The sequence below is a fragment of the Astyanax mexicanus genome, chromosome 2, assembly GCF_023375975.1.
Source record: "Astyanax mexicanus isolate ESR-SI-001 chromosome 2, AstMex3_surface, whole genome shotgun sequence".
NCBI classification, from domain to species: Eukaryota; Metazoa; Chordata; class Actinopteri; order Characiformes; family Acestrorhamphidae; genus Astyanax; species Astyanax mexicanus.
In genome coordinates, this window is record NC_064409.1 from 65522084 (window position 1) to 65547735 (window position 25652).

The 25652-nt window shown below is 36.2% G+C and overlaps 1 protein-coding gene and 1 long non-coding RNA gene across 5 annotated transcripts; one reads left to right on the forward strand and one right to left on the reverse strand.

Moving 5' to 3' along the window:
* Nucleotides 1-1845: 1845 nt before the first annotated feature.
* On the forward strand, nt 1846-10008 carry adad1 (adenosine deaminase domain containing 1 (testis-specific)). 4 transcript variants are annotated; one of them, XM_007228023.4, is made up of 12 exons: nt 1846-1945; nt 3681-3868; nt 3962-4096; nt 4697-4864; nt 5401-5475; nt 5968-6093; nt 6200-6323; nt 6531-6701; nt 7079-7311; nt 7527-7761; nt 8790-8922; nt 9497-10008. In XM_007228023.4, the coding sequence occupies exons 2-12, from the start codon at nt 3688-3690 to the stop codon at nt 9608-9610; spliced, it is 1695 nt and encodes a 564-aa protein (XP_007228085.3). In that variant the 5' UTR covers nt 1846-1945; nt 3681-3687; the 3' UTR covers nt 9611-10008. The 4 variants fall into 4 exon arrangements, with proteins under 4 accessions (XP_007228085.3, XP_022521436.2, XP_015456249.3 ...); XM_022665715.2 differs by having other exon boundaries at nt 1846-1941; XM_022665716.2 differs by having other exon boundaries at nt 1877-2019.
* A 2209-nt stretch (nt 10009-12217) lies between these two features.
* Nucleotides 12218-13070, reverse strand: LOC125799040 (uncharacterized). Its single transcript, XR_007437858.1, has 3 exons — nt 12850-13070; nt 12696-12737; nt 12218-12306 (listed from the first exon to the last, which is right to left on the reverse strand). It is a non-coding gene; the product is annotated as an uncharacterized LOC125799040 (long non-coding RNA).
* Nucleotides 13071-25652: the final 12582 nt, after the last annotated feature.

Consider the following 25652-nt stretch of genomic DNA (forward strand, 5'->3'; position numbering starts at 1 on the left):
GCTTTTTTCTGGAAAAAAATAAAGATGGAAAACCTAGACCCTTGAAAGTTTATGCTGTGAATCAATTAACAGACCATGGTAAGTGTTTTTGCCCTTCAATATTCTGTGGTCCCTGAGGCTTTGGACAGATTGTGAGGTAGGAGACTGTAACAAATAGAATCCAATAACCAGTAACTACACAATATATTTGTCACAACAAATAATAAGGCATAATATTTTTTTCTGACAGCTATTTATAACCAGTGGTGGAATTTCGCATGAGTTATTGTTTTCAGCATGAAATAATTATTTAATCCCACTATATAACCAGAATATAACCAGAAAAGCTAAAACAGAATTAACATGTGACTATGATGCAAATAATCTTAATTATCTCTTAAGAATGGTATATATCAATCGATTGAAGAGTAATTTTTAAATGCTTTAAAAGCTGCAGATGGGTCAAATCATCCATTATATCCCCTGTCCACCACCACAAGTGCCTAAAGTGACTTTTAAGAAGAGAACAAGGTCACCTGGTTCTACAGGTCTTATTTTTTCATACTACAGTACATGGGCCTCTATGTGTACAATTTTACATGGGATGATAATGATGACACCAGGATGTAATATGGGGGATTGTGAGGCTCTGGATAATGTTATGTTAGGAAACTATGGGTCCAGACATTGAGTTCAGTCACAGTGGCCCCTTTCAGTGAGATAATGCCACCTTCGAATACTGTTTTTCTAGTCTCTGATCCCCCAGATTTCAGTCTTATTACACAGGTATGGAATGTGCAAGAACAATAAACCTGATCCACCTCAACTGGTGGAACTTGAAGGAACTTCTGCAAAAGCTTGGAGGCAGTTATTACAGGGAAGCTTTAGAGAACTGTGCCTTGGAAGGTCAGAGCTGTCAGAGCTGTTTTACAGCACAAAAAACACTGACAAATTGTAACCATCCACTACATATACATCACCCATTCATGCATTACTCTTTAATTTAGCCACCATCCATCCATCGACTCCATGCTAGCCAAATCTAAACTGGTCAACCAGCTTAAGCAATTTGATAAGCTTGAGTTGGACATTCTGCTATTTTGAGATACTAAGTCATTATTCTGAGATACCAAGTTGTTATTTTGGGATTCAAAGTCCTTATTTTATAATACTAAGTCATTATTCTGATATATTAAGTAATTTTTGAGATACAATTAAGATACAATTAAGATTTCAAATTAATGAAATAGCATCTCAAAAATAACAATTTAGTATCTAAAATAATTACTTAGTAACTCAAAAAATTACTTAGTATCTTAAAATTATGACTTAGTATCTCAATATAATGACTTAGTATCTCAATATAATGACTTAAATATCTTACAATTATGACATAGTATCTCAAAATAATGACTTATATCAGAAGAACATCCCAAAATAGTGACACAGTATTTAAAAATAATGTCTTAGTATCTAAAAATATGACTTAGTATTTTAAAATAATGACTTATTTCAGAATAATAAGAACATCTCAAAAATAATGACTCCGTATTTTAAAATACTGTCTTCAAATGATAAAATAAAATAATAACATAATAAAATAATGTCATCTCAAAATAACGACTTAATTACTCCAAGAATATTACTTTTTTTTGATAACATCTTATAATAATAATGAGATTGCAATTTAATTAATAAAGAGAATTTATATAAAGTGTCAGGAATGGGTTTGAGTGTACAGTAAGATGACCCTAAATAATTTATAGTTACACGAAACCCAAAGGTGAGTTGCTAAATGATTAAATGATGTATTTTAGAAGTAAATTAATGTAACTGTAGGGAACTGGCAGTGTGGTGGTTCAGAGAGTTGATCATGTGATCCTCGCGCTGCAGAGGGTTCGTCAGGGAACCGCCAAGTTTTCGGTTGGCAGTCTTTAGAACCGGCGTGAAAAAACGCTTTCTGTAGGTAAATAAAATACACATTTCTGGTTTTCTAGTGGAGCTTTCGTTTTAGAGATACAACAGGACGTGCAGAAAGGGGTAATAAAGCCGAATATTTGTGGAAATCCCGTTTCTAACACGACAAGGACGGAGTTCGGTTAACTAACTTAGCTAACTAACGTTAGCTTAGCTAGCTTAGCTTAACTAGCCTAGCTCTGCTAGCTGAGTTCAATAGTTACCATAGCTAACCTAGCTTTAGCTGACGTTAGTTTCTTAAACGGAGCTAAACTAATGTAAACTAATGCGCTTACACATTGTTAATGCCTTTACACTCAGACTTCTAGCGCTGTTTTAGGTAGATATTGCTGTTACCTGTACTGTTAGGCAGTTAGACTGTGTTGTTTGGTTACTGAAATGAAAATAAAAATAGATAAATAATAAAATAAATATGGGGTTTATAGTTAGCTTTAGTGTCGGAAGTGTTCAGCGGTGTGAACATTCTTGCTTTAAACAAGAAAATATCTAACCTATAACATCTAATTCAAGTTCAAATTAGCTAGGTTAGTTATGCCATGTTACAGTAACTTACCATCCTGATATCAGTAACGTTGGCTAATACTTTTTTAACCCTCTAACATGCCTTGTCCCGTATACGGGCTACAAGTGTAACTTGGTGATACTAAACCCTTTTTCTCTGCAGTAAAATGTGTTATTCACATACAGGTTACTTCAGGGTTTTTACGGTAATGAAAAAAACTGGAAAACGCTTGGAATTTAAAAAATAGCAAATTCTAGGCCTGGACAAGTTTTGGAAAAAAAAAATTCCCAGAAAGTTTTTCTCTACAAATCTTTGTGTTTCAGTTTATTGATGGAGAAAATCTATTTTAAGCTAACAAATACATCAGAGTTAATTCAGTAATTTAGCCCTACACAATATAGCTCCCAGGATCTAATACACATTTTATTATTAAAGATTGTGTGTCAACATTTTATCTGATTCATTTTCTATCTACTATAATACATTTTGATTATAGTTTTAGTTGATTTTTGGTTTTATTGTCTGTCTGCACTGATGTTTTAAAAAATCTGCCTTGAAGGCTTGGAAAAGGCATGAAAATCAAGGAAATGTATTGGTTAAAATGTGTATGAACCCTGTTACTTAGAGAAGCTGCCTGTCCACTTTACTCCACTTAATAATTCCAGATCAGTAAATGAAATCAACCCCAAATTCTGCAGGTTTGAAAATAGACATAAAAAATAGACACCCTCAACAAAATGAAAGGTTTGGAGCACCTTAAATGTTTGATTTGTATTCAGGAAAGTACTGATTTTAAAATTAAGTTAAGGAATGTGCCAATTTTATGATTGGTATTATATTTTTAAAGTTGCAGATTTACTTACATTTTCTTAAATTATTTCTATTACAGTTACAATAAGAATTTGTAGTAAAGTTTAACAAACATATAACCTTTTTATGTAATGTTTGAATATAAATATTCAAGATTTAGGTGTGTAATATCAGGCAGAATATTGACAAAAGTGCTGGCCTGTTAACTGTTATTTGTTTATATTGACCATAAGTTCCCCTGTCTCTGTTTGCTAGTTAAACCAACCAATTATGGCTCAGTATCTTCACTTTATTTTCTTAGAGAGAGAGAGTGTTCTGAGTGCAGTCCTTACTCGACCATTTTCTTTGTGATGAAATCTCAGCCCAATCTGTAAAAAAACAAACAAACAAAAAAAATCTTTTGTTTCTGCAGTGCCAAAATGATGGGACGTGGAGGATCATATTGTGTGTCCAGAGGGACCAGTTTTGCTCAGGTCCTCAAAAAGAACATGGTTGTTACACCCGGTTGCTCCTCATTCGTCCCGCAACCTGCATCTGATTTCCACACCTACACCAAACCCAAACCACTCGACCAGGCTGGCAACTCTCCCGACAAAATCAGTTTAGTCACTTACTGTTGAATCTCATTCTCATTCTGTCTTTGATTTTTTCTGATGAAACTTCAGTTAAATGTTTGTCTCTGTATTTCAACAGGCTCTGGACCAAAAAACATTCCCAAAGAGTTGATCGAAAGGTACAAGCGAGGAGAGACTCATGCTGTGTCTTTGCTGTACCAACTCTCTCAGGTGTTACAGTTCCAGGTGGAGATGAAAGAGACTGTCACTACAGGTATCTAACCCATTTTTGGGTTGTGTTCATGCATTAAAATGAAGAGTGGAAAGAGGTCTGCTGTAATTTGTTCAAAGATAGTCAAATACTGTTGTTTATTGTAAGTTAGGCCAGTTTATACCGGCACTTCTGTGTTGAGTCAACAGGTTGTCTACGACATAACCTGTGTAAGCACCCTATGCAGTTGCCCGCGTTTATGCTTCTACGTTATTGCGTCTCTGTGTCACTCTGCAGTTTAAACTGTGAAGGTGGGAATGTGTGGTGGCTTTGTGGACCAATCACAGCAGCTGCTGTCTGCATCGTTATAGTTCTGGAAAGGTGCTTGCAGGATTATGGTAAAGGCTTTGACATAGAAGTATAAATTGGCCTTAACTTTGGGTCTCTGAGGAAACAGTCTCTAGGCAAATAGAAGAATTTGCAGTTTGCAAAATCCACTAATATTACCAAATCAATCAATTCAGTTTAGTTTTGTGTTTGAAGCACTTTTCACAATGGATGCTTAAAAAAAAAAACAGATATAGGCAATATCCCTGACAAACTGGTTACAGACCACTGTTCTTTTCTTTGCCTTTTTTTCTTATCTCTTTAAATTTTTACTAGGAGGAATAACAGGTTTCTACTTTGCATTCTGTGCTGTGATTGATGGAGTGGAGTATAAGACTGGCATGGGCGTCAATAAGAAGGAAGCTCGGGCCAAAGCAGCTCAGTTGGCTCTCGAGGAGCTTTTGCCTGTTCTGGAGAATGATGGTGTTCTTCCTGATTCTTTTGGTATTTAAATCATTCTTAATCTTTTGATAAGCCATTGGTAAATGCTCTCATTTTAAACTACACACATCTTTAGTTGTTAAGTTTTTGAATGTTATGACTCATGGGGAGTTATAACGTGTTTATTTTGAACATGCAAATTTATTACATAATTGTCATGGATTGTAAGCAGTTGCTTTTTTAAATGTTGAAAAGACTGCACGTCTCCCAAATACAATCATCCTTGCAGCCCTACTGATGGTTTTTCCAGCGTGTAGGAAGTAGCAGACGTCAGTATTAGTTCTGTGGTTAGGCAGAGGGAAACTTGTTCTGATCAAAGAGATGGCATTATTTCACCTATGAAGTGCTCATGTTTTGTGTTATAGATTCACCATATACATCTTTAAAATTGCAGTATTTTTCTGGTTGTTGTCTGGTAAAATAGTTTGTCTGTATGAGATGTTCTTAAAATCAAGTAGTTATTGAAGTTGTCATGTTACTTAAATTGTTTACAAGTGCGTTTGGATGTATTTCTTTGTGCATATGCTTCTGTGTATCAGTGGGACCCCCTCCGCTGCCAGTGAAGGAAAGAGAATACCCACTGTCAGAGACCCATTTTGGAAGAACAGTGTTTGGTAAATTTATTTTTACTACTGTCAGTCACTTGCTGACCTTTACGAAGTGTCAATAAGAAAACTAATTAGAAATTCTTTAGGGCTGCAAAATATTGTTTCACTATTGCCATCGCAACATGTGCATGCACTGTAGTCACATGGCAGGATGGTCACATAAGGCACATTAAATCAAAAATCATGAGCCCAAACCTTTTGCTTCAAAAGTATTACTTACAGGGTTCTAATTATTCCTGAGCTGTCTAGCTAAAGCAGATTTTATCTGTCCAATATTGCCTAGATCACCCCAATCCTGGATAAACAAAGCACATTATTTGTGTATCAGTAACCTTTTGGATTATTTGTAAAATTCCTGTATTGTATTATGTGTCGCAAAAAATTATCGAAGTCATGAATTTTTCAATATCATGCAGCCCTAATGCTCTTTGCAGAATTTAAAAGCTTGTGTGAAACTGCTTGATTGGTTTATATTTGCTTATAATGTGTGTAACTCAGAGAGGAAGAATCCTGTAAAAGACCAGATACCCAGTACCATTAAAGAGATGTTCTCCAAGCTGATGGACAGTTACCCAGAGTTTGCTGGCTGTGGTGGAACAGTGGCTGCTTTTGTTACACAGACTTGTAAGTCTACATGATCACAAAAAATAGGGTGACACAAGGTTGATTTTACTTTTTTGTGCCACAGGATCAAACCTGATTTTAGCTGTGTTATCTTGTCTCCCTTTAGCAATTGGCTGTGAAGTAGTGGCTCTTGGCACAGGCAATTTAAACACTAAGGAGAGCCTAACACCTAGTGGACGCATCCTTCATGATTCCCATGCTGTGGTCACTGCACGGAGATCGCTCATGAGGTCTGTTTGCATGTTTTGTTTTTTTTAGGTAAATGTACACTGTGTATTTAAATGCTTGTGAAAACAACTTCTCATTATGTCATTGAGCTAGTTTAAATTGCATTTGTATTAATTGTTTTTTTTACATTAAATATATGCAAATTATTTGTGTTTGCTCTGTTGAGTAAAAGTGAGTCTCACACTGTTTTTGTGTTAAATGTTTGAAAGGTATCTGTACAGACACCTTCTGCTGTTCTTCAGTAAGAACCGTTCTTTGGAAGAGAAATCTATCTTTCAGCAGGATCAGAATACCAAACTGCTGAGTCTGAAGAGTCACATCACCCTGCATTTGTACCTCAACCAGTTGCCCAAAGGAGCTGCTCAAATACCTTCTCACCTGTAAGAGTGCATTCAACAGTTTTTTCGCCAATCGCTACCACTTCAGCTAGAGAACTGCTAAGAGAGGTTTTAGAATAGACTCTTAATTAGGATTTGCCTGTAGCTTCAAAATATAGCACATTTAAGTATTTAATACTTATTTTATTTTATTTAGTGCACAGATTACTTTATTGGACTAAATTATACTATTTTATTAACAGTTAAGATAATTTGAGTGTCTTAAATAGTTTTGCAATGTTTTTTAAACATTAAATAAATATCCTGAATGTGTGTGTGTATAATTTATTTATTTTTTTTAAATAAAAAGCAATTACAAAACTACATTGGTTGTGAAGGGTTAGTAAACTGACCCCCTCTCTCTCATGTACTCTCTCTAGTCGGCTGAATCCTTTGTCCATTTCGGCATGGGAAGTAAATAATCAGATTGGACTGCATGTGACGATTGATGGGAAGGTCTTCTCCGTTTTCTCCTCTACATTTGAGCAGTGTGGTTCTCATGTGGTCAGTATGTCTGCTACTGACAAGATCACACAGTGGCAGGTTTTGGGTTTTCAGGGGGCACTCCTGAGCCATTTCATTGAGCCCATCTACGTCAGTAGCATTCTTATCGGTAAGCCTGCATTTCATATAATAGAAACCGAGCAGCTTTTTGTGTCTTTACTTTTAAGGATAAATCTTCTTCTATTCTCAAACAGTTGTTTTATAAGATTAATAGAACCATTAAAGTGGAGTATTGCTGTTAGTCCATTAAAATTTTCTGTGGTGTATAGATTGTGTGGTCTGCATATGTAAAAGATGATTGTGTGTGTGTTTGTGTGACTTTAGGTGATGAGAGCTGCAGTGATACTCGTGGTATGGAGGTAGCGATAAATCAGAGAGTGGATGGCATCACTTCCAAGCTTCCTATGTATTACTGTGTGTATCGGCCACACATTAGTCTGGTGCCCTCAGTGATGGCTACAGATGCCCACAGCACCCAAAGAACACTCAGCCTCAACTGGAGCCAAGGAGATGTCTCACTTGAAGTTGTTGACAGTCTGGATGGCAAAACAGTGGAGGAGTGAGTAATTTTTATTACTGTACTTTTCCTTGAGTCTGTCTTTTATTACACCATTTAGTGACCCTTTTGCAACCTGTGGGTGAACTAAATATCATAGAAATGTTGACAATAAACATGCTCCACATGCAAGAAATCCCAAAGTGGAATGGGGAAAAAAACACAAGAAACTGCAAGAATTTTAAAGGATTGTAAGTGGCTACTAAAACATTTGCAAGGTACACTAAAGTAAGGCTTTGTCTACTTTTCTGACTGACATTGGCTTGTCTTGCAAGGTTGTTTTAGAGAATATGTACCGGTATATAGATTTGTATTTGAGGGTGGGGACTTAATCCACACAGTACACTCATGAACTGTGTGTGTGTGTTTTTGTGCTTCTGCTGCTTGAGGAAAAGCACCATAAATTAATTTTGTTGCTGTAAGTAGGTACAAGTTTGACTCATCTGTCATGGCCCCAGTAGTTGCTGAGTAAGCTTAGCTTTTTGTGGAAACGTGTTGGAGTTGTGGTGAGTGGTAAACATCAAGCTTAGCATCAGGAGCCACCCTCTACCAGTATGCAACAAGCAAAGCCTGGCAATTGCTGTTTGTAAAAATGACTTTACACTTTCCGGTTAATTTTTCTCTTATCAACATGATTGAGAAGAATGCGTTATCTCAATATGTGAAACAATTTGTTAGTTTGCCTATGCAAACACAACAGCAATATGTGGCTAAATGTTTTATGTGCTACCTCCTCTACCCCCAAAGTTTCTGTTTACGCTAAAGTAGCTTTTATTGCCGCTTCAACAGAGTTTTGTGTATTGTTGGTTTAACATATTTTAAAATGGGAAGCAGAAGAGTTTAGAAACCAAAGATCAACTTGGTTTGTTCTAAAAGGCATACTCTACAGAAAACCACCCCCGCAGAATACAGTTTGTTTGATCTGATATTTACCCCCATTTGGCTGATTCTGAATTGTTTGCTTTTCAGATAGATGTCCTTGAATATGTTTATGCAGCATGTTTTTAATTTTTTATGTCCATTACTCTCAGGTCTCCCTTTAAGAGTGGCCCTGCTCTTGCCAGTCGCCTGTGTAAGGCTGCCATGTTGAGTCGTTTCAACTTGGTATCAAAAGAGGCACAAAGAGAAGAGCTGCTCACTGCTGTTTCCTACAGGGAAGCCAAGGTATTGCATGGGGTGGTTTACACTTATAAACATATCAGGAGCATTTTTTATATAAATTAAATAGCAAGATTTAACACCTTGTCTGTCTATTCTGTTTTTGAGGCCTGCATTTGAAGTGTTTGATGAACTCGTCAAAAGTTTAGCTAAATATGTTTAAGGAATGAACAAATCTATTATTATTATTATTATTATTATTATTATTATTATTATTAACAGTAATAGTTATAACTTATTAGTCAATTATTTAGTATGTTCAGATTTTGTGGTACTACTGTTTACCAACACCTTTATGTTTCCTCTTTATATTATGATGACCCTATTACCCTATTAATGAAGTGATAAGTAAGTCAACAGTGACAAGATGGAAGTTCTTACCAGATTGAGTTTAAATAAGTGTGTGATTAGTGAAGAGAGAATCCAGTTTCTCTCACTGGAGTCAAGTCCACAAATACTGCACTGTATTATTTTATTCTTTGTTTCATTTATGTTTGTAACAGATATACAATAAATTTATAAATCCTCTTAAATGTTAGTTAATGTAAATTGTTTGACTGAGCTTCTTTTTGTTATTTAGATGATGGCCAAGCCATACCAGGAAGCAAAGAGTGTGTTAAAGTCATATTTGGCCACGAGGGGCTACGGACAGTGGGTAGAGAAGCCACCAATCAGTGATCACTTCACTATGTGAAATCCTCAGATGAAAATCACACTGAAGACAGGTTTGATAGTTCAGGATATGGTTTGTTTATTATCATTATTACCATAATGTTATGATATCACATTACGTTTTTGAAACAGTTTTTGGCCCTAATTACAGAATATTTGGCTGTGTGAATCTGTTGTTTCTTGAAGAATCAGCAAAATGTTTTCTGTTGATTTTCTTTTAATTTAAGCTTTAAAAGGTGTCGAATTTGAAACGTAGACCAAAGAAATATTTGTTGTTTGATTACTATGGAAAAGTCTTTCTCAGATGTTGACTGTACTTTGGAAGTGTAAGTCTATTGGTCAGTGTGGACTTGTGTTAAGAAAGGGAATGGCACTTAAAACTTGACAAAATAAAAGGTTCTTAGATAACACATAAAATTGCTCCATCATTTTAGGTTCCTATTATTTATTCTTTAGATAGCCAGTCTTTAAATCCAAACCGAAGTTGCCTGTACTTGCCTGTTTATTTTATTTTAATTTTTTTAATCTAATTACTACATATACAGCAGTAAGAAACACAAGGTGGCGGTGAGGATAGGTGTTCCTTCATAAAGTAATAGTTTCAAAAGGTGAGGGTCTGAGGTAAGTGTGCGTCCTCTCGTTACTAGTAGTACACAGGAAACCTCAGGCTTCCTGTTATAAAGTGAGAGTGCGACTAGATGCAAGACAGGATCAAACTTACTCATGATGCCATGTGCTACTTGCAAAGGAAGGAAAGTTGGGCATACACACGCATCTCTGAGGATTATGGATCACATATTGCCAACATCATTTCTTGTATGTACCAATTTGAACTTTTTGCAAAAGCCATATATTTTAGCTTTATGGTTTTTAGGGAAACAGTCGCAAGAACAGATATTGGGGTGCAGATATACATAGTTCATGCACACTGCTTGTTGTGTAGCTGGGAAGCAGTTTAAAATAACGTTTTATTGGCATTTATTTTAAGCTGCACATGATCTGTTACGTTTGTTAGTAGCAGTTTTAAAATCCAAAATACAATTCCTGGGCACCTTCAGTGTTTTAAAGCCTGCTTATTGGTTACTGTAGGAAAATATGCTAAATTATGACTTAGAAACCTTTTGAAGTTTATTGCATTTTAACCTATTTTGGCTCTACCTAACCACAAGCAGCTTGGGGGGCATCTGAAGTCTTAAATTACTAGTCATTCCCTGAACCACCACTTTTTTCAGTGTAAGGTACAAAGAAAATGTGATACTACTGATAGAATGCGCAAGAGTATGTTATCTATAAATATATGTATTCTTTAAAGACCCATATTGTCACCCACATAATAGTATTTATCCTAGTCTAAAGAAACATTTTTTATATAGCCATGTGCTTGGAAAGCAGTGTGACATAAGCTATAGGAAGTTCTATACAATCAAGTTAACGCCCAAACTAGATTTTTTGCAAATTTCTTACTGTACAAATGTCTGTTTTTGAAAACATTTACACTTCTTTTGGAGACACCGTTGTCAAACATGGGCTCATGTCCACAGATGTGCAATAAATACACACTAGCTTGTGATGTTTTTTCTGTCTGATCTTATTAAGATGTGGTCTTGTCACGGCTCTTACAAGCATTTTGGGTAGTGCATTTGTATTGAATTAAAGATTATCAGTTACCAGCATGTTAGAAAATAATTATCAGTTACCAGCATGTTGGCAGAATTTCTTTAAGATGCACAGAATCTTATTTTGTATGTTTTTTTTTTACAAACCTGGCTGACCATGTGAGTTGGATCATCATATATGGAGTTTAATTAGAATGATGTTTGCATCCATACATAAAAGAAGAATGAGTAACCTGTAGGCTGATAGTAGTAGTGGGTGAAGAGAACTTTTCCATGCTGTTCATAGCCTCATTTCATCAATGTGCGACCTAGGGATTTCCCATATGAGGGCACTCTAATGTCCACCTAGCAGTGGAACACCTTACGACCTATTTAAAGCATTTTTTTTATAAAGGTCAGTCCTACAGACTCCCCCTAATGGAAATGAGATAACCTGTACTTTTCTGAACAGTTAAATATCTGGCAAGTTTTTCGAATAAACACAGATCACGTTTTTTTTAAAACAAATGAACAATTTATTGTATAAATTAATTTAAATACTTCAATAAATACATAAATACTATTTAACATAAGTTTATATTACATTACTAGTGCTTTATGTAAAAAAATAAAGAGAAAGAGATGGAAAGAGATTGGAATTTCACTATCTTCATGGAATTTAGCAGCATTATTCCTAACAATTTAGACAAGTAAAAACATTCAATACATCCATTGCCGCAGAGATGGTTTATAAATTATCTAGCACATTTCTGAGTTGAATTTCCTATCCCACCGCGATTAGCCGATTGATGAGTGGATACAGGTTTGTGATAAATTTCTTATAGGGTTCTACTTCATAGCCATCACATGGTGTGCAGTTAGTAGCATTATCCTAGAAGACACAAAAAATAATGATTAGGAACTCTGTCACATCAAATACCTTTACATGTTTCAGAATTAGATAAATAATACGTACTGTAGATGCAGATCTTTTGGTCAGAGAATCAATTATGCGCTTTGCCTTCCCGTTAATCTGCAGGTGATGTCTAATGTAAGAGCACTTGCTTTGAGCTTTTTCCAGCTCTCTCATGGTGCATTTCAAAGCTGACACAGTACAATTATGCTGAGGAGAAAAAAAATAGAGCAGTGTTAGAATTGTGCCTGTGCAAAATAGTGTACTGTATTGATACCTGAATCTTCATTGAAATTTACATTTGAATGCTGTCAGCTACCACTTAGTACATCTTCATTTATCAGTGAATTTGAAGTGCTACTTCTGTGCAGTCTTTTAACTCACTACCCTTTCTCTTTTGTGCTTTCTCTCTTTCTCAGAATAGCTGTAAGAGCTTCTGGCTTGGGGTTTGGCATTTTCATAGTAACCTTCTTCCTGTGTGTGTGTGTGTGTGTGTGACGGATCTGTTTATCTGTTTAGCGAGTGTATGTTGGGGGAAAAAAACATTGTTGAAGAAAAAAAAAAAACTCGAAACAAATAAGTTGTATTTGTTTGCTTACCTCAACATGAGTCGTGGGACTGTGAAAGGAAGTGTTCTCTTTCTGTTGTAAAGTGAAAGGAGAAAATTAGCTTTTTAAATAACATCACAAGACACGATTAAATAATAAAACTTTAAGCCAGAATTAATATATTTACACAGATGGTGGCACTTACACAGATGGTGTCGTTCAGTTCCACTAAATGATTCCATTTCACAGAACTCAATGACAAGCTAGTTGCCAGGTAGTGTAGATGCGCCAGTGTCAGGACTAATATCCAGTTTAGAGAAAGCATGGTTTTGGTTGAGTAGTTCCTCCACTGAGTGATCTTCAGCATAAGAGCCTGAGAGTTGCTTGTAGTCTGGTGTAATTGCTGCATCTTATTTATACTCTTCAGTGTGGAAAATGAATGGGTGGTATATTAGCAGAGTCAATCAGCTGCTGAATTTTTTTTTCCCCTTTGATGACTCTTGGGATTTTTCTTTCTCCCTCAACCCACCTCCCCCCCCTCCCAACCAACCTTCACCACCACACCTCCTCTTCTGTGTTCAGTGAGTGAGTGAAGGAAAGAGAGTGAATGTGGTCCATCTAGAGGATGAGAGAAAAAAAACTCTGCCCTTGCTTTCTCACTGTCGTTGTGGTATGTTTACGATGAAGGTGTCTGTTTGACTGGCAGGTTTGTGTAAAAAAAAAATCTCACATGTAAAAGTTTGATGGGCTTGTTTAAGCTGTATTGCTTATTTTTTGCACTCACAAAAATACAGCACTGATATTGTCAAAAAGTGTGCACATATAATGCGTAGAATTTGTTGGTGCAATATGCTAAATTCCTGCACACAGTGCAAGTTTTTAAGAAATAACCATCCACAATTGTATGGTGTTTGTATAGCTAACGGTCCACAATCCCTCTGTCTCTCATTCCCACCTTCATTCCTTTAAAATGATTTAGTCATGGAATTCATCTCATGTAAGATTAGAATACCATATTTTTCGGACTATAAAGCGCACTTTAAATCCTTGAATTTTCTCAAAATTCGACATTGCGCCTTATGAATTCTACCAGTCGGTTTGTAAGCAGTAGTCACTGTGCTGAAGTACAACGTTTAAAAAGGAGTTTCAGTGAAGTTTCTTTGCACCGTTGCAGGAGCAGTATTGGCTGTTAGCTGCAAACTGCCATTTTAGCTCTTTCCCTGTTCAGTGGTGAGTATTTTGGACTGTAGTCTGCGTGTTTACAGTGTTAAAACAAGCTACATGGGATGAACTGCTAGCTGATAGCGCCCTGGCTTACGGAATCACTCAGGGTTCCTTAATGTAGCACTATCGGATGACATTTACTAACGTTAGCTTTAATAACCACGCTACAAAATTGGAAAACCAAGCCTGCCGTAAATAAACATAAGCGCTTTTCAGGAGAAAAATCTGTGTAAATTAACATTCAGTGCTCATTTGACCTTGAAATAAAATGTTTTTTAATATAACATCTCAGTCTTGTTTACTTCATCATTTTAAAGGTGTATCTGTTGTGGTCTGATGCTTACTGTATGGGGCTGAGTGAAGTTTTCTTATGTGTGGAGTCCAGTTAGTGATGAATCTTTACTGTGCTTTTTTAATGAGGTGCATTAGTTTGTAGTTTCAGTAAATATACAGTAAAACAAAACAAACGGCAGACGGATGAAGCGAGCCAGCAAATGGGTCAGGGTGCAACACTCTCAGCATAGGGGACAACTGTGCAAGCTCTGTTTCCATCAGTGTTCTGTGACCTGAGGAGCTGAGTAAATGAATTTAGCATCTTCCACCAGAAACACTAAGCGCAGACAAAAAGACACATGGCATTGGATCTGATTGGTCGCATTCACATGGCATGCTCAAGACTTTTGACAGTGATGTAATCTAGGACAAGAACTCTGATCTGATAGAAAAATTACTTATTTTAAGACTAAAAATCTAATGTAATAAATTAGATTTTTATAATTATTGTTTTCTCGATAAACATGCTTGAAGAGTTGCAGTCTAATATTTATCAGAAAAATATCATATTTGTTTTTGAGGAAAGCTTACCGTATTGAAGGTTTTCTGTATAAAGATTGGCTTAGTTTGCATGCGGGAAGTGGACCAGACAGTATGTAAAGGTTATAAGTGATATAAAAAGTATTAAAATATATATAAATTGTATCAGTCGTAATCATGTAGGCAATACAGTGTTGAAAGAGTGCATGGGGACTTTTTCCCTCATTTTTCTTCCCTAATGCGTTCTCAGTCTACTAGAAATTTGAAAACAAATGCAGGGCTTTGTGGGCGGAGAAGGGAAAAGTATAAATGAAAGTGTGTGTGTGTGTGTGTGTGTCTAAAAATCAGTGAAAGTCATTTAATAAATGTACACCAAAAAAACATACATTGTATTACTGTGTTTTTATTGTATACTGTGGTAACATATGCAGATAACATATCAACCTTATTAAAAATGTAAGAGATTATTAGAGGTTGAAGGAACTGATCTTTGTACAGTTAAAAACAGGTGTGCAGTTGTTAAGGCATGTATGTGTCACAAATGGGTATTCCCCTCTTTTGGGAACCCAACTGATTCTAATCACCAGGGTGCAGTGTGGTTGCTGAATGTGAAAGTGGGGTGAAATTGAAGTGGAAAAATAGGGACTGGTACCTTTTACTATGGTCATATGGGGCCAAGCCTTGACATGTTGCAACTTGTTTGTTGTCTTGGTAAATCTTTTTTTTTTAGGTCATAACCTGCATTCTTCAAAACTTTTTTAAAATTACTTACAAAATCAGACTGTAAATATTCTATTTTGTTCTAAATAAATTAAACGAATGCTGAATTGGGTAAAACCGATTTCTAGAAAATAAACAAGCAGAACTGTACATGATGTTTGTAATTTTGGTTGTCTGCTTTCAAAAAAAAGTAATAAATAAGTGAATAAATAAAACTGTGTGACGAATCAAATGGCAAACACTGGCCTCAACGCTTTGTTGTAAAAATATTGCAGAAATGACAAACAGTACAGAACGTTAAAAAATGCATATATATTTAAAATGTATAACATTTTAATAAATGTATCAAAAATATGTCATCAAAAAAGAGGAATTAAACCTCTTCTGTAAAATGTTTGTCTGTTTTCCACACTACCAGAACACCCAGTTGTACTTGTGCTATGACTAAAATATTGTATGAATGTATCCATTCTATTTTTTATACGACTGGAATATATAAAAATATTGCAATATATTCTTTTATTTTTATTTGGTATAACATTATCGATATGTGCCGTCAAATATTGATTATTGTATTGTGACATAGACGTTTTAAGCTCCTTAAGTCTAACAACTTAACCAATTTTGAGTTACTGCTGCAGTATTCCACATGGTGGTGCTAATCAAATTAATAGGTTAAACCTGCTGTGAAGAATATTGGTATGTCAAGTTTTGTGAAACTGACACCAATAAATCAATAAGTCCTGGTATTTACTTATTTGGGATTGTATCTGCTTAATTAACAGAAATGCTGTGAAGTATTGTAGAGAAATGTCTTGTGGTATATTGACTTGCAGAATTACAGTATCGTGATTTTGGGCAGTGTCTTGGGAGATGCCCTTCAGGTCCCACCTCTAGAAACAAGACTAATGTTAAAAGGCTCAGTTTTAGCAGTGATAGATATATGTTCCTTATATATAGGTATAACACAAGACAACCTTATACACCGTACTTGTCCAGGATAGAGATGGAATTTGGCCTTCGCCTTTAATCTATTTAGTGCGGTGAATACATACACACTAGGGAGTACACCGAGAAGCCCCACACAGTGATTTTAGTGAAAATGTGCTCAGAGTGATGGGCTGCACCAAACCCAGGTATCGAATCCACATATGCCAAGCCACCATCACAGCACCTTCAAAGCTGAGCAAGAGGCTAATAGACAAAGGGTCTAGAATCGTGGTCAAAATGGATTTTTGGTCAAGATAGTGACGTCAAAATGTGGTTTAGGTGTAAATGGGACACGCTACTGCAGTTGTGTAGGTCCCATTGAGTCAAATGAATCACTGGATGTGATATTCAGTTGTACTTTTTCAGACCACTGATTTTTCATTTTGTTAGTTGGTCACTAGGCTGTCCAATGACATTTCATGAAGTACCAGCTGAAAAATAATGTAACTTTTTCTTTAAATATAATTAATTAAGCCTTTAACTTGTGCAAGGAAGTGGTAAATAAGCTGGCGTAAGTGTAGCTCCTTTAGTGGTTAAGTCTTCCACACTGAGTGGTCTTGTGGTCTTAAGATTACAAGTATTAAATGTTCTAATAATCCTAGTGATGTGTGTTTCTATTTAAAAATATTAGCAAAGCTTTTAGCACCACAGGACACAGTGAAAACGCCCTTTAGGGGTCATATAAGTCATATTGGAAACAACAGTGAGAGTTTGTGAAAGAGAGCAGATTGATAGGGAAAAGCCCTCTGGCATCCTCTGAATCACAAGTGTCATTGTAGGCCAGTGGTTTCAGTGGACTGCTGTTGTCACGGAAAGCTTGTTACACCTCTCCAAGGTTTCCGTATGTTATCTCTAGCTATCACTCTCTCACACAGTGTTTGCTAAATATAGAAATGTTAGTAAGATGCATCCTAGCACCTGAAGTTTGAAGGACAAGCCAACAATTAAGCACCTTTGCACAGAAATGGTCTTAACACGTCGCACAATACAAAGTGCTACAATGTAGAGGGTTATTTATTTATTATTTTGCTACATTACATTTTAACTGTGAAAATTATATATAACAACCTGTCTACCACTGATTTTAGACATACTGATTGCCATTTACTGTTGAGGACATTTCATTGGTTTTATGCTGTACACAGCGCTGAATTATTTCAAGTGTTTTGTCTTATTCTTTGTACAAACACATTTTAAGGTGTGTAAATGTTCTAAATTCCCCATACATTCTCTACTGGTGATAGATCAGGACTGCCGTCATTCTGTTCCAGCTCCTGAAGCTTCTTGTATACAACATGTGATTTGCCATTGTCCCTGTAATCTATGTGGTTCTAAATAGGACTGGGCATCTATTAGATTCCAATGCACAAGGTCCCATTTCAGCTTAATTTCTATTTTGTTTTGATTATACTGTTGTTTTTCTGAGATTTGATTTCACCAATCGTTCCAAAGTCCAATCTTTGTGCTGTCTAGCAAATTAAAGCCGCTTTTGCCGGTTAGCCACACTGGGTACCCTCTCTTCTTAAGGCTACACAGCTGATTAATCCCAATCCCTAGAGTTCCCTTTGCATTGTGTATGTGGAAATGCTCTTACTTTCATTGTTAAACATATCCCTGAGTTCCTGTGATGTTTTTCTACTATTTGATTTTAAGTGCTCACTGATCACAATCATACATTTTTCTTTTTTTTTGGCGACATTGCTTTCTTGCAGATGATGTTTCCCCACTGTCTGTCCACTTTTTACTAATGTGTTGGACAGTTCTTAACCCAAGTTTAGTAGTTTCAGCAATCTCCTCAGATATTTTCTCTGCTCGACGCATGCCAATAAATTGATCCTTCTCAAAGAGATCAACTTACAGTTCAGTCGAAGGCAGGGGCTTTAGGTTTATCGTTAATAAGCCGGACCCAAGGTACCTTTACGTAGGTTTTTGACAAAGATTGACATCTGTGTTTTATTTTTAAGGTTACATTTAAAAGAATTACAAAATATGAAATACAATTTTGATAGAGTAAAAAGTCTTGTTCTATTTGTTTAAATTGTCATTTTATCTTCACAGTCACATAATTTACAACAAAATTTATAGAACATTTGAATAAAAAAAAAATTCTGGAATTATTTCTGAATCGAATCGTGACCCCAAAAATCCCTTTTTTGTATTTCCATCGTATGCATCATACCTCTGTCTTTAAAGCTTTGTGCCCGTTACTGCTTTGCAAAGTGCTACAGAAACTTAAGCTGCTGTAAACACTTTAAACTGTGTACTTTAAACTGCTTTTTGAGAAGATGGGTGTCTCCTTGGAGATTTTTGGAACTCCCATTAGATGGTTTCCTACTAGACATAGACAGAACAGACAGATCAACCAGTTAGACAGGGTGAGAGACAGAACCAATTTTAACTTTAGTCATGTACGGTCTCATTTAGCGCAGCTAAAAGTACAGACTCTACTGATTCAGGAACAATTTGAACCATATTTCTGTGTCTTAAGTTTTTAGTTGATGGAAGAATGCGATCTCCATGTACATTTCTGCATTAACGCTGTATCACAAGTTTATATGACACAATGCTATACCATGACAGGAATTGGTTGTGCTGCTGATAACAGTCTGTATGATCCTTTTTATCTTTGGTCTGAAGCACATGGCATATATTTCTCAGTGCTCAGGTGTTTCCATTTAACTCTGCTTTATTTCACTGAATTAGATGGTCTCTAAAGAAAGACAGGATTTGGCTCATGAATATTCATACTTGCAAATATATCACCTGATTGGCTAAAAGCACCTCAGCAGAGGACGCCTACCTGTCTTCCCCTCCCACAGTCAATTTTACAGCTCTAAAACTCAAAGGACAAAATGTTTTTTTAAAGATACAGCCTTTATTATAAAGATATAGCACTGAGTGCAAGCTAAAGTTAATTCTTAAACTTCACTCAACGCCAGCGTACGGCTCCGCGGCCAATAAGTGTTATCAATGCCGCAGACGTCAGTGCTTCTACATTTCCTGTATCCCTGTGTTTATGACAGAGACCTAAAGTGCAGGAATGTATAAAGCATAAATTATACTGGGTTCCTACTGTCTGCAATCAAGTAGAAAACACTGCCAAACACGGTGCATTTTATTTGCACTTTCTAGGCTGTGTACTTTATGACGTACTTCACATTTACTGATCAAAGGAACAAATCTATACTGCTGTATAAATCTATACTCTAATTTGTTATTGGGATTGCATGTTCTTTAAATTGATGCCTGGTAATTAAATTGTTAAAACCTGGTATACAAGAGATGTCATATTAGCTTCCTTTAAACTAATTTGAGGTGACATGACGGCATTAGTTAGCCATCCACATGCTGAATATACAAAATGTTATTTGAGGACAAGGTGCTGAAAAAAAAGACAGGTTAATGTTACTGATGGAATTTTGCCGATCATTAGGTACATATTCACCTAAGCTGCCCTTTAATGGTCATAATGTTGAATGGAAAGAACAGTAAAACAGAGAGAAAGAGGGCAGGTCAACAGGGAAAAGCCCCTCTAGCTGCATTTGGAAACGTGGGTTACTGAATCAAAGTCATTTGTGGCTAATTCTGTGACTATTGTTGTCATGGAAAAGCCCTTCTCCAGGGTTTCATTGTACATAATCTCTAGCAAAGATATCTCACCTCAAGCCACCTATTTAGTTTACTAGTCCATTCTTTTCCCATTCTACTTGATTGGAAGCATTGTATATGAACGTTGATGACCACAAACTATGAGTGTGAAGACTAACATGCCTTTTCTGAGTCCTGTAAAGCCACAGTATATTTGTGAACTTTTGCATCATCGTAGGCTTTTGGCTCAGAGGAGAAAGTTGCAAACCCCATTAGCTTACCAACATCCTTGATGTGTCACCTCACACTCTGTGATGGGGAGGGAGGGAACGCCATCCTGTTGATATGTGAGGTCAGTTGTGGACTTGTGGCCATGATTCATAGATGGTTGTGCCACTGGGGAACCCACTAAGCCTATTATTAATCTTAATTTGCCGGTTTTATGGGACATTAAAGTAATTCTGCTTGTGTTGAAAGATCATTGATGCCAAAAAATTATGCCATTTGTCGTATTAGCAGTAGCAGCTGTTTTATTTTTGCTGTGATATTTTTATCTTGTAGGGAAAAGCATGGCCTAACTTTTTTTTTTTTGCTAAATAATTTAGGTAGAATCATTTTTTTATGAGCGACTTCCATATGTAATATTTTAGGTTAAATGTAAATGACTGATTGAAGTTGTTGTAACTACTTTACTTTAATAAAAGGGCTGTCAAAATTAGTATTAGTACTGGTCTATTTTTAGCTCAAATATACGATCACTGATTCTGAGAGTTTAGAATTGCAACAGCGCTGTGAGTCTCGTTCAAAGCTAGATGGAACTCTGCAGCTGCTACACAGGTGCAGAAGATGATTAGCAACTGCTCGGTTTGGTTTGGTTTGGTTTGACTCGTTTGTTTTTAGAATTTGAGAGTCAGTTTGTAATATGTGTAAGACTAATAAGCCTCATGGAGTAAGCAAAGTAAAGCTTTTAATCCTGAATTAGTTGAGATTGGTTATTGTTTATTAGAGCAGCAGAAGTCAGAAAGCTCAACTGTGTAATGCTGGATAAGCAGCGCTTTTCAGTTGTGTTTCCACTTTAGGCTCCACGCTGTAGGTACAGAGAATCACAGACTCTCAGCTGAAGATTGACGTTGCCAGTCTAATGGTGTTTAGTGATCTGTCTCAAACTCATATTTTTACACATTTTTAGAATGTGTAAAAATAATGTGCCTGGTGGAGAAAGCAGTCGTGTTTTTGGTCTGAAGCACAAGGCACCCATTTCTTCCAAAAAGATCTGGATTACTGATTTGTCTGACCACATTGGACGTTTCTACTGTATAATTGACCGTTCCAGATGCCTCAGAGCCCAGAAAAGTCAATGCCACTTTTGCAAAGTGAAGTTTTAAGGTGCGTTTTGGAATTTCATCTTGCCTTAAAAAAAAGGTGTGCCAAAGTACTTCATTGAAATTCCTCCTGATTCTTTGATATTATGCAGTGTAGAGGAAGAAATAGGCATTTTTTTATTAAACATTTCAATACATTTCTAATACATGTGTTATAAACGAGATATTCCTTTGTCAGTCTTTGCTCCCCAGTGATTCAGCTTTTGAGTCGATACTGCTTTTGTACCAATCAAAATTATAATCACTTGTTGACATCACCAATCAACTGCTGTAATCCATTCGTTTTTTACCTCATTATAAGCCCTAAATGTCCTGTGTCTCCATGTTTTATGACAGAGGCCTAAAATGCAGGAATGAAAAAAAAAATATATATATATATATATATATATATATATATATATATATATATATATATATATTGGGTTCCTTATGCCTGCAATCAAGTAGAAAACAAAGAAATGTTAGAAACAGTGTTCAGCAGCATGTTAAATTTGGTTGATTAAAAAATAAAGTGTCATCTTGAGAGAGCGTACACAATAATGTTACCAAGTTTTACCTAGAAATGTGGTATCCAGCCATGCCCTTGATCAGTATTTGTGGTCAACCAACTGTCCAATGTGTATTAGCCCCAAAAATGCTGATCTCTATGTAAAATGATTCAAAACATACTCAGCTTTCAGTACAAGACTGACCTAAATATATGTGATTGTAATCTTAAAAACAAGTGTGTTTCTTAATGCGCTTAAGAAATACGCTTAAGTTTATGCTATACAACCAGAGTGATGCAATAGCCTATCTTCTGAATTGTATATAATGTCTAGATGTAAATACCTGGAAATAAAAGCTGAAAGGTTGATCTGTCTCATATACTTCTTTTAATGTCAAAACCAAATGTTTTCAGTCTACATAAAACGTAAAAGTATTTGCCTCACTGTCTCAGTAATTTTGGACGGGACTGTACATTATTAAATGTTAATTTAATAAATCTTAATTAAATCAACAATAATATAATGCCATTGTCATATAAATATTTAGTGCAGATGTTTACAGTAGCCTGCAAATGTTTTCTTTAAGTTCTTTTGCAGCTGGTTCTATAATAGCCTGCTTAGGCTCTGACATGGGTGTGTGGAAAATAGGTAAAGTGAAACAGAGAGAGAGAAAGAAAGGGGAAAGGGTCTGGAGAGAAAATAGCCCATGTAGGCATAGCTAAATCATGAATGTCACCCAGGACCCATTGTTACTTTTGACAAAGTAGTGGCATTTGTCATCGCATAGACTCAGAACTGGAATATTTTTCAAGATTTTGTTCACTTAGAGGAGCTTGCTTAGAAAGAGTGGGTGTGGGGAAAAATGACAAATCTTCTAAAGTTTGTCACACAGCTTAACACTGACCAGTAATCTTGGTAGAGCATTGTGAATAAAAGCATAGATTAAACCTTTAATGACATTATGATTTTTTTAACCATTGCTGTGCATTGTATATACCCTGAATTACAAATGTGACTTGTTATAATGGTATTCTGCCACTTATGTTTATGTTTAAAATGTTTACTTTGTACCACCAAAGTTATTCATATGAGGAAATTTAAATTAAACTAGAAATAATATTTCGGTTTTGCCAATTGTAGAAGAGTGGCCTAACAGGAAGTATCATATGAGACTGTGATTGTCAATATGTGGTAGAATTTTTATTGTTGGTTCAAGGAGATTTGAGAGAAATGATGAAGGCGACACTTTTTGATGATTAAAAGAGTATCCTCCGTTGCTTTTTGGCCAGGGCTTTAAGAAGACCATTCTAAAAAGCCTGCTTTATACATTCCATGACCATCTTTAATGTGGGTTTGGAGTCATTGTAATGTTGGAACCTGGGGGTTGTAGAACTAGCATATTTTATCACAAAAGTTTTTGTATTATTATAATAGTCTTTTATTTTATCTTATATAGGCAGTCAACACAACTCACAGCTATGTCCATAGATAAGCCAGTTGCTGGTAATGTGGTTTGGCCATGGGCCAGATATTTTCCACATGGTGGGCCACAAATTTTTTTTTTTTGTTTTGGAAAATGAAGTGTAATAGGATGGAGTGCTATAAACTAGTAGCTCTCCAGCCCAGAGGGTTGTTGAACCCATTTGCAGAACAGTTGATCTCAAAGCAGATAAACCGCTCCTCACGCAGGATCGAACCTGTGTCGTCAGGGTCATGGTCCATGATACTATCGCTGCCCTGGCTAGTGAATTGAAACACTGCTGGGGAAAAAAACGCCGAGCGTGACAGAGTAACGGGAGGAGTCTAAACAAAAGCTCCCCAGAGAAGTTTTTTTTTTTTTTCTTCATTACCGTTCATTGTCAAACAACCTCACGGCCCAGATGTTTCATATCTATTGCTGACCCCTGCCATAACCCTTTATCTTTGTAGAAAAGCTCACACACTGTATTGCAGTAATAGTAGTTCTGTGTAGAGTTGCTTCTCCTTCCGACTAGATGGTTTCCAACTTTCAGCCAACCTGCTCAGTTTGGCGAATAGTGGATGTCCTGGTCGACTAGTCCCTTAGTCTATACAATTCCTATGTGGAACAACCAGTTTTTCAGCTAATACTTACATACTTACAATTACAATTAACTACCTTTCTGCCACTCAAGGACGTTTACAATTACATTCTTCACTCACTCAATGTACACCGGTGAGAAGCAGGAACCAGTCGCACACAGCATACTCTCAACCGGTACGACCATCCATCTGTAGGACAGTGTATCGGGCACTGAGGAGTTGACCCAGCACAGAGTGCCGTATCTGGGCATACAGTCACACACATTCACACACTAGAAGATCCGATTTTTCTGGGCAATTTAGAATATCCAATGTACCTGATCTCCATATTTTTGGATTGTGGGAGGAAACCTGAGTCCCCGGAGGAAACCCACGCACAAGGAGAATGGGCAAACAGGCAGGTAGGCATTCTCTGCTGCATTGCTGTTAGCCAGTCTGAGGTGATATGTCTGCATGGCTGAATATTCATGAGTAAGAGCCCCAAACCTGTCTTTATTCAGAGACCAGTAATTGAGTGATCTAAAGCAACAAAAAAAACTTTGCGACTTACATGGCATTCATTCATACTAAAGACCACAACTAGACATTTTAAAATGAATTTAAAAACGATGGAATGAGACCTTTAAAAGCAGAGACATTGAGAAGGCCAAGAAAGCTTATTATGCTCAAAAGTTTTAAATAATGCAAATCCAAACCTAAAAGATATTTTAGGAACATTTGACTCAAGTGTGGCGGCCTGTGGAAAAGGAACATCTGAAAATGATGCCTTCATAAAATTGAAGGTCATCAGAAGGAAATATTGTGTTTCAGGATGAAAGGTTTTTAAAAATAACGTCTTGTGGACTCAAAGAGCCAAGGCATTGTTGGAGAATTAAGGATGCATAGGGTGTGAGGAACACTTTTCCTACTGTTATACACTGAATGTTCTTTGTGCTTTGGGCTTGTGTTGCAGCCAGTGCTTATAGCATTATAACATCTGTACAAATACACACATCAGAACTCCCTCATAGTCCCCTCTATTCACATTAGAAATCTGTGGCTAAACTTCAAAAGAGCAGAGCATCTCTTTAACAAAAAGTGAAAGACTCATAGCTACTTAAAAAAAGCTGTGACTTAAGGTTTCACTAAGTAGTGACCATGTAGGGTTCCCAAACTTATTTTTTTTCACAGTTTTTTTTTTATTTGTAATGACTTCTACTAATTTACTGAGTGCACCTCTACTTGTCACTGTATTTTTTTATTTTTTCCCCTGCAGTTTTCACACCTACTGCATGTGTGTGAGTGTGAAAGTCCACTGTAATTTGTGTGTGGGGGTTTTGATTGGTCATTGATATTGACGGGAAAACAACTACTATTTTTTGTCACATCACACACACACCCACACACACACACCCACACACTTAGTCAGCTAAAAGTTAAATTTAATTAGGCACAACATTGATTGATAATGTTAAATCATTTTTATTGCTTTATTAAAATATATATATATCAGAACAACATAAAAAGGTGCTTGTTCTAAACAGATGCAGTCATTATTTTTGTGGTGTTTCTAATCTTTTTATCGTATATTTCTGCCCTTTGACTTAGGTGAAGTAAGACCGCTTAGAAGAGAACCATTCACTTTTTAGGTCATAGAGTTCATTGACATCAATTGTGTGAACAGTCACATTGCAAATTCACTACCAAGCGATTAATATTACTGAAAATTTTATTTATTGAATATTGAAAATGTTTGTTTTAAA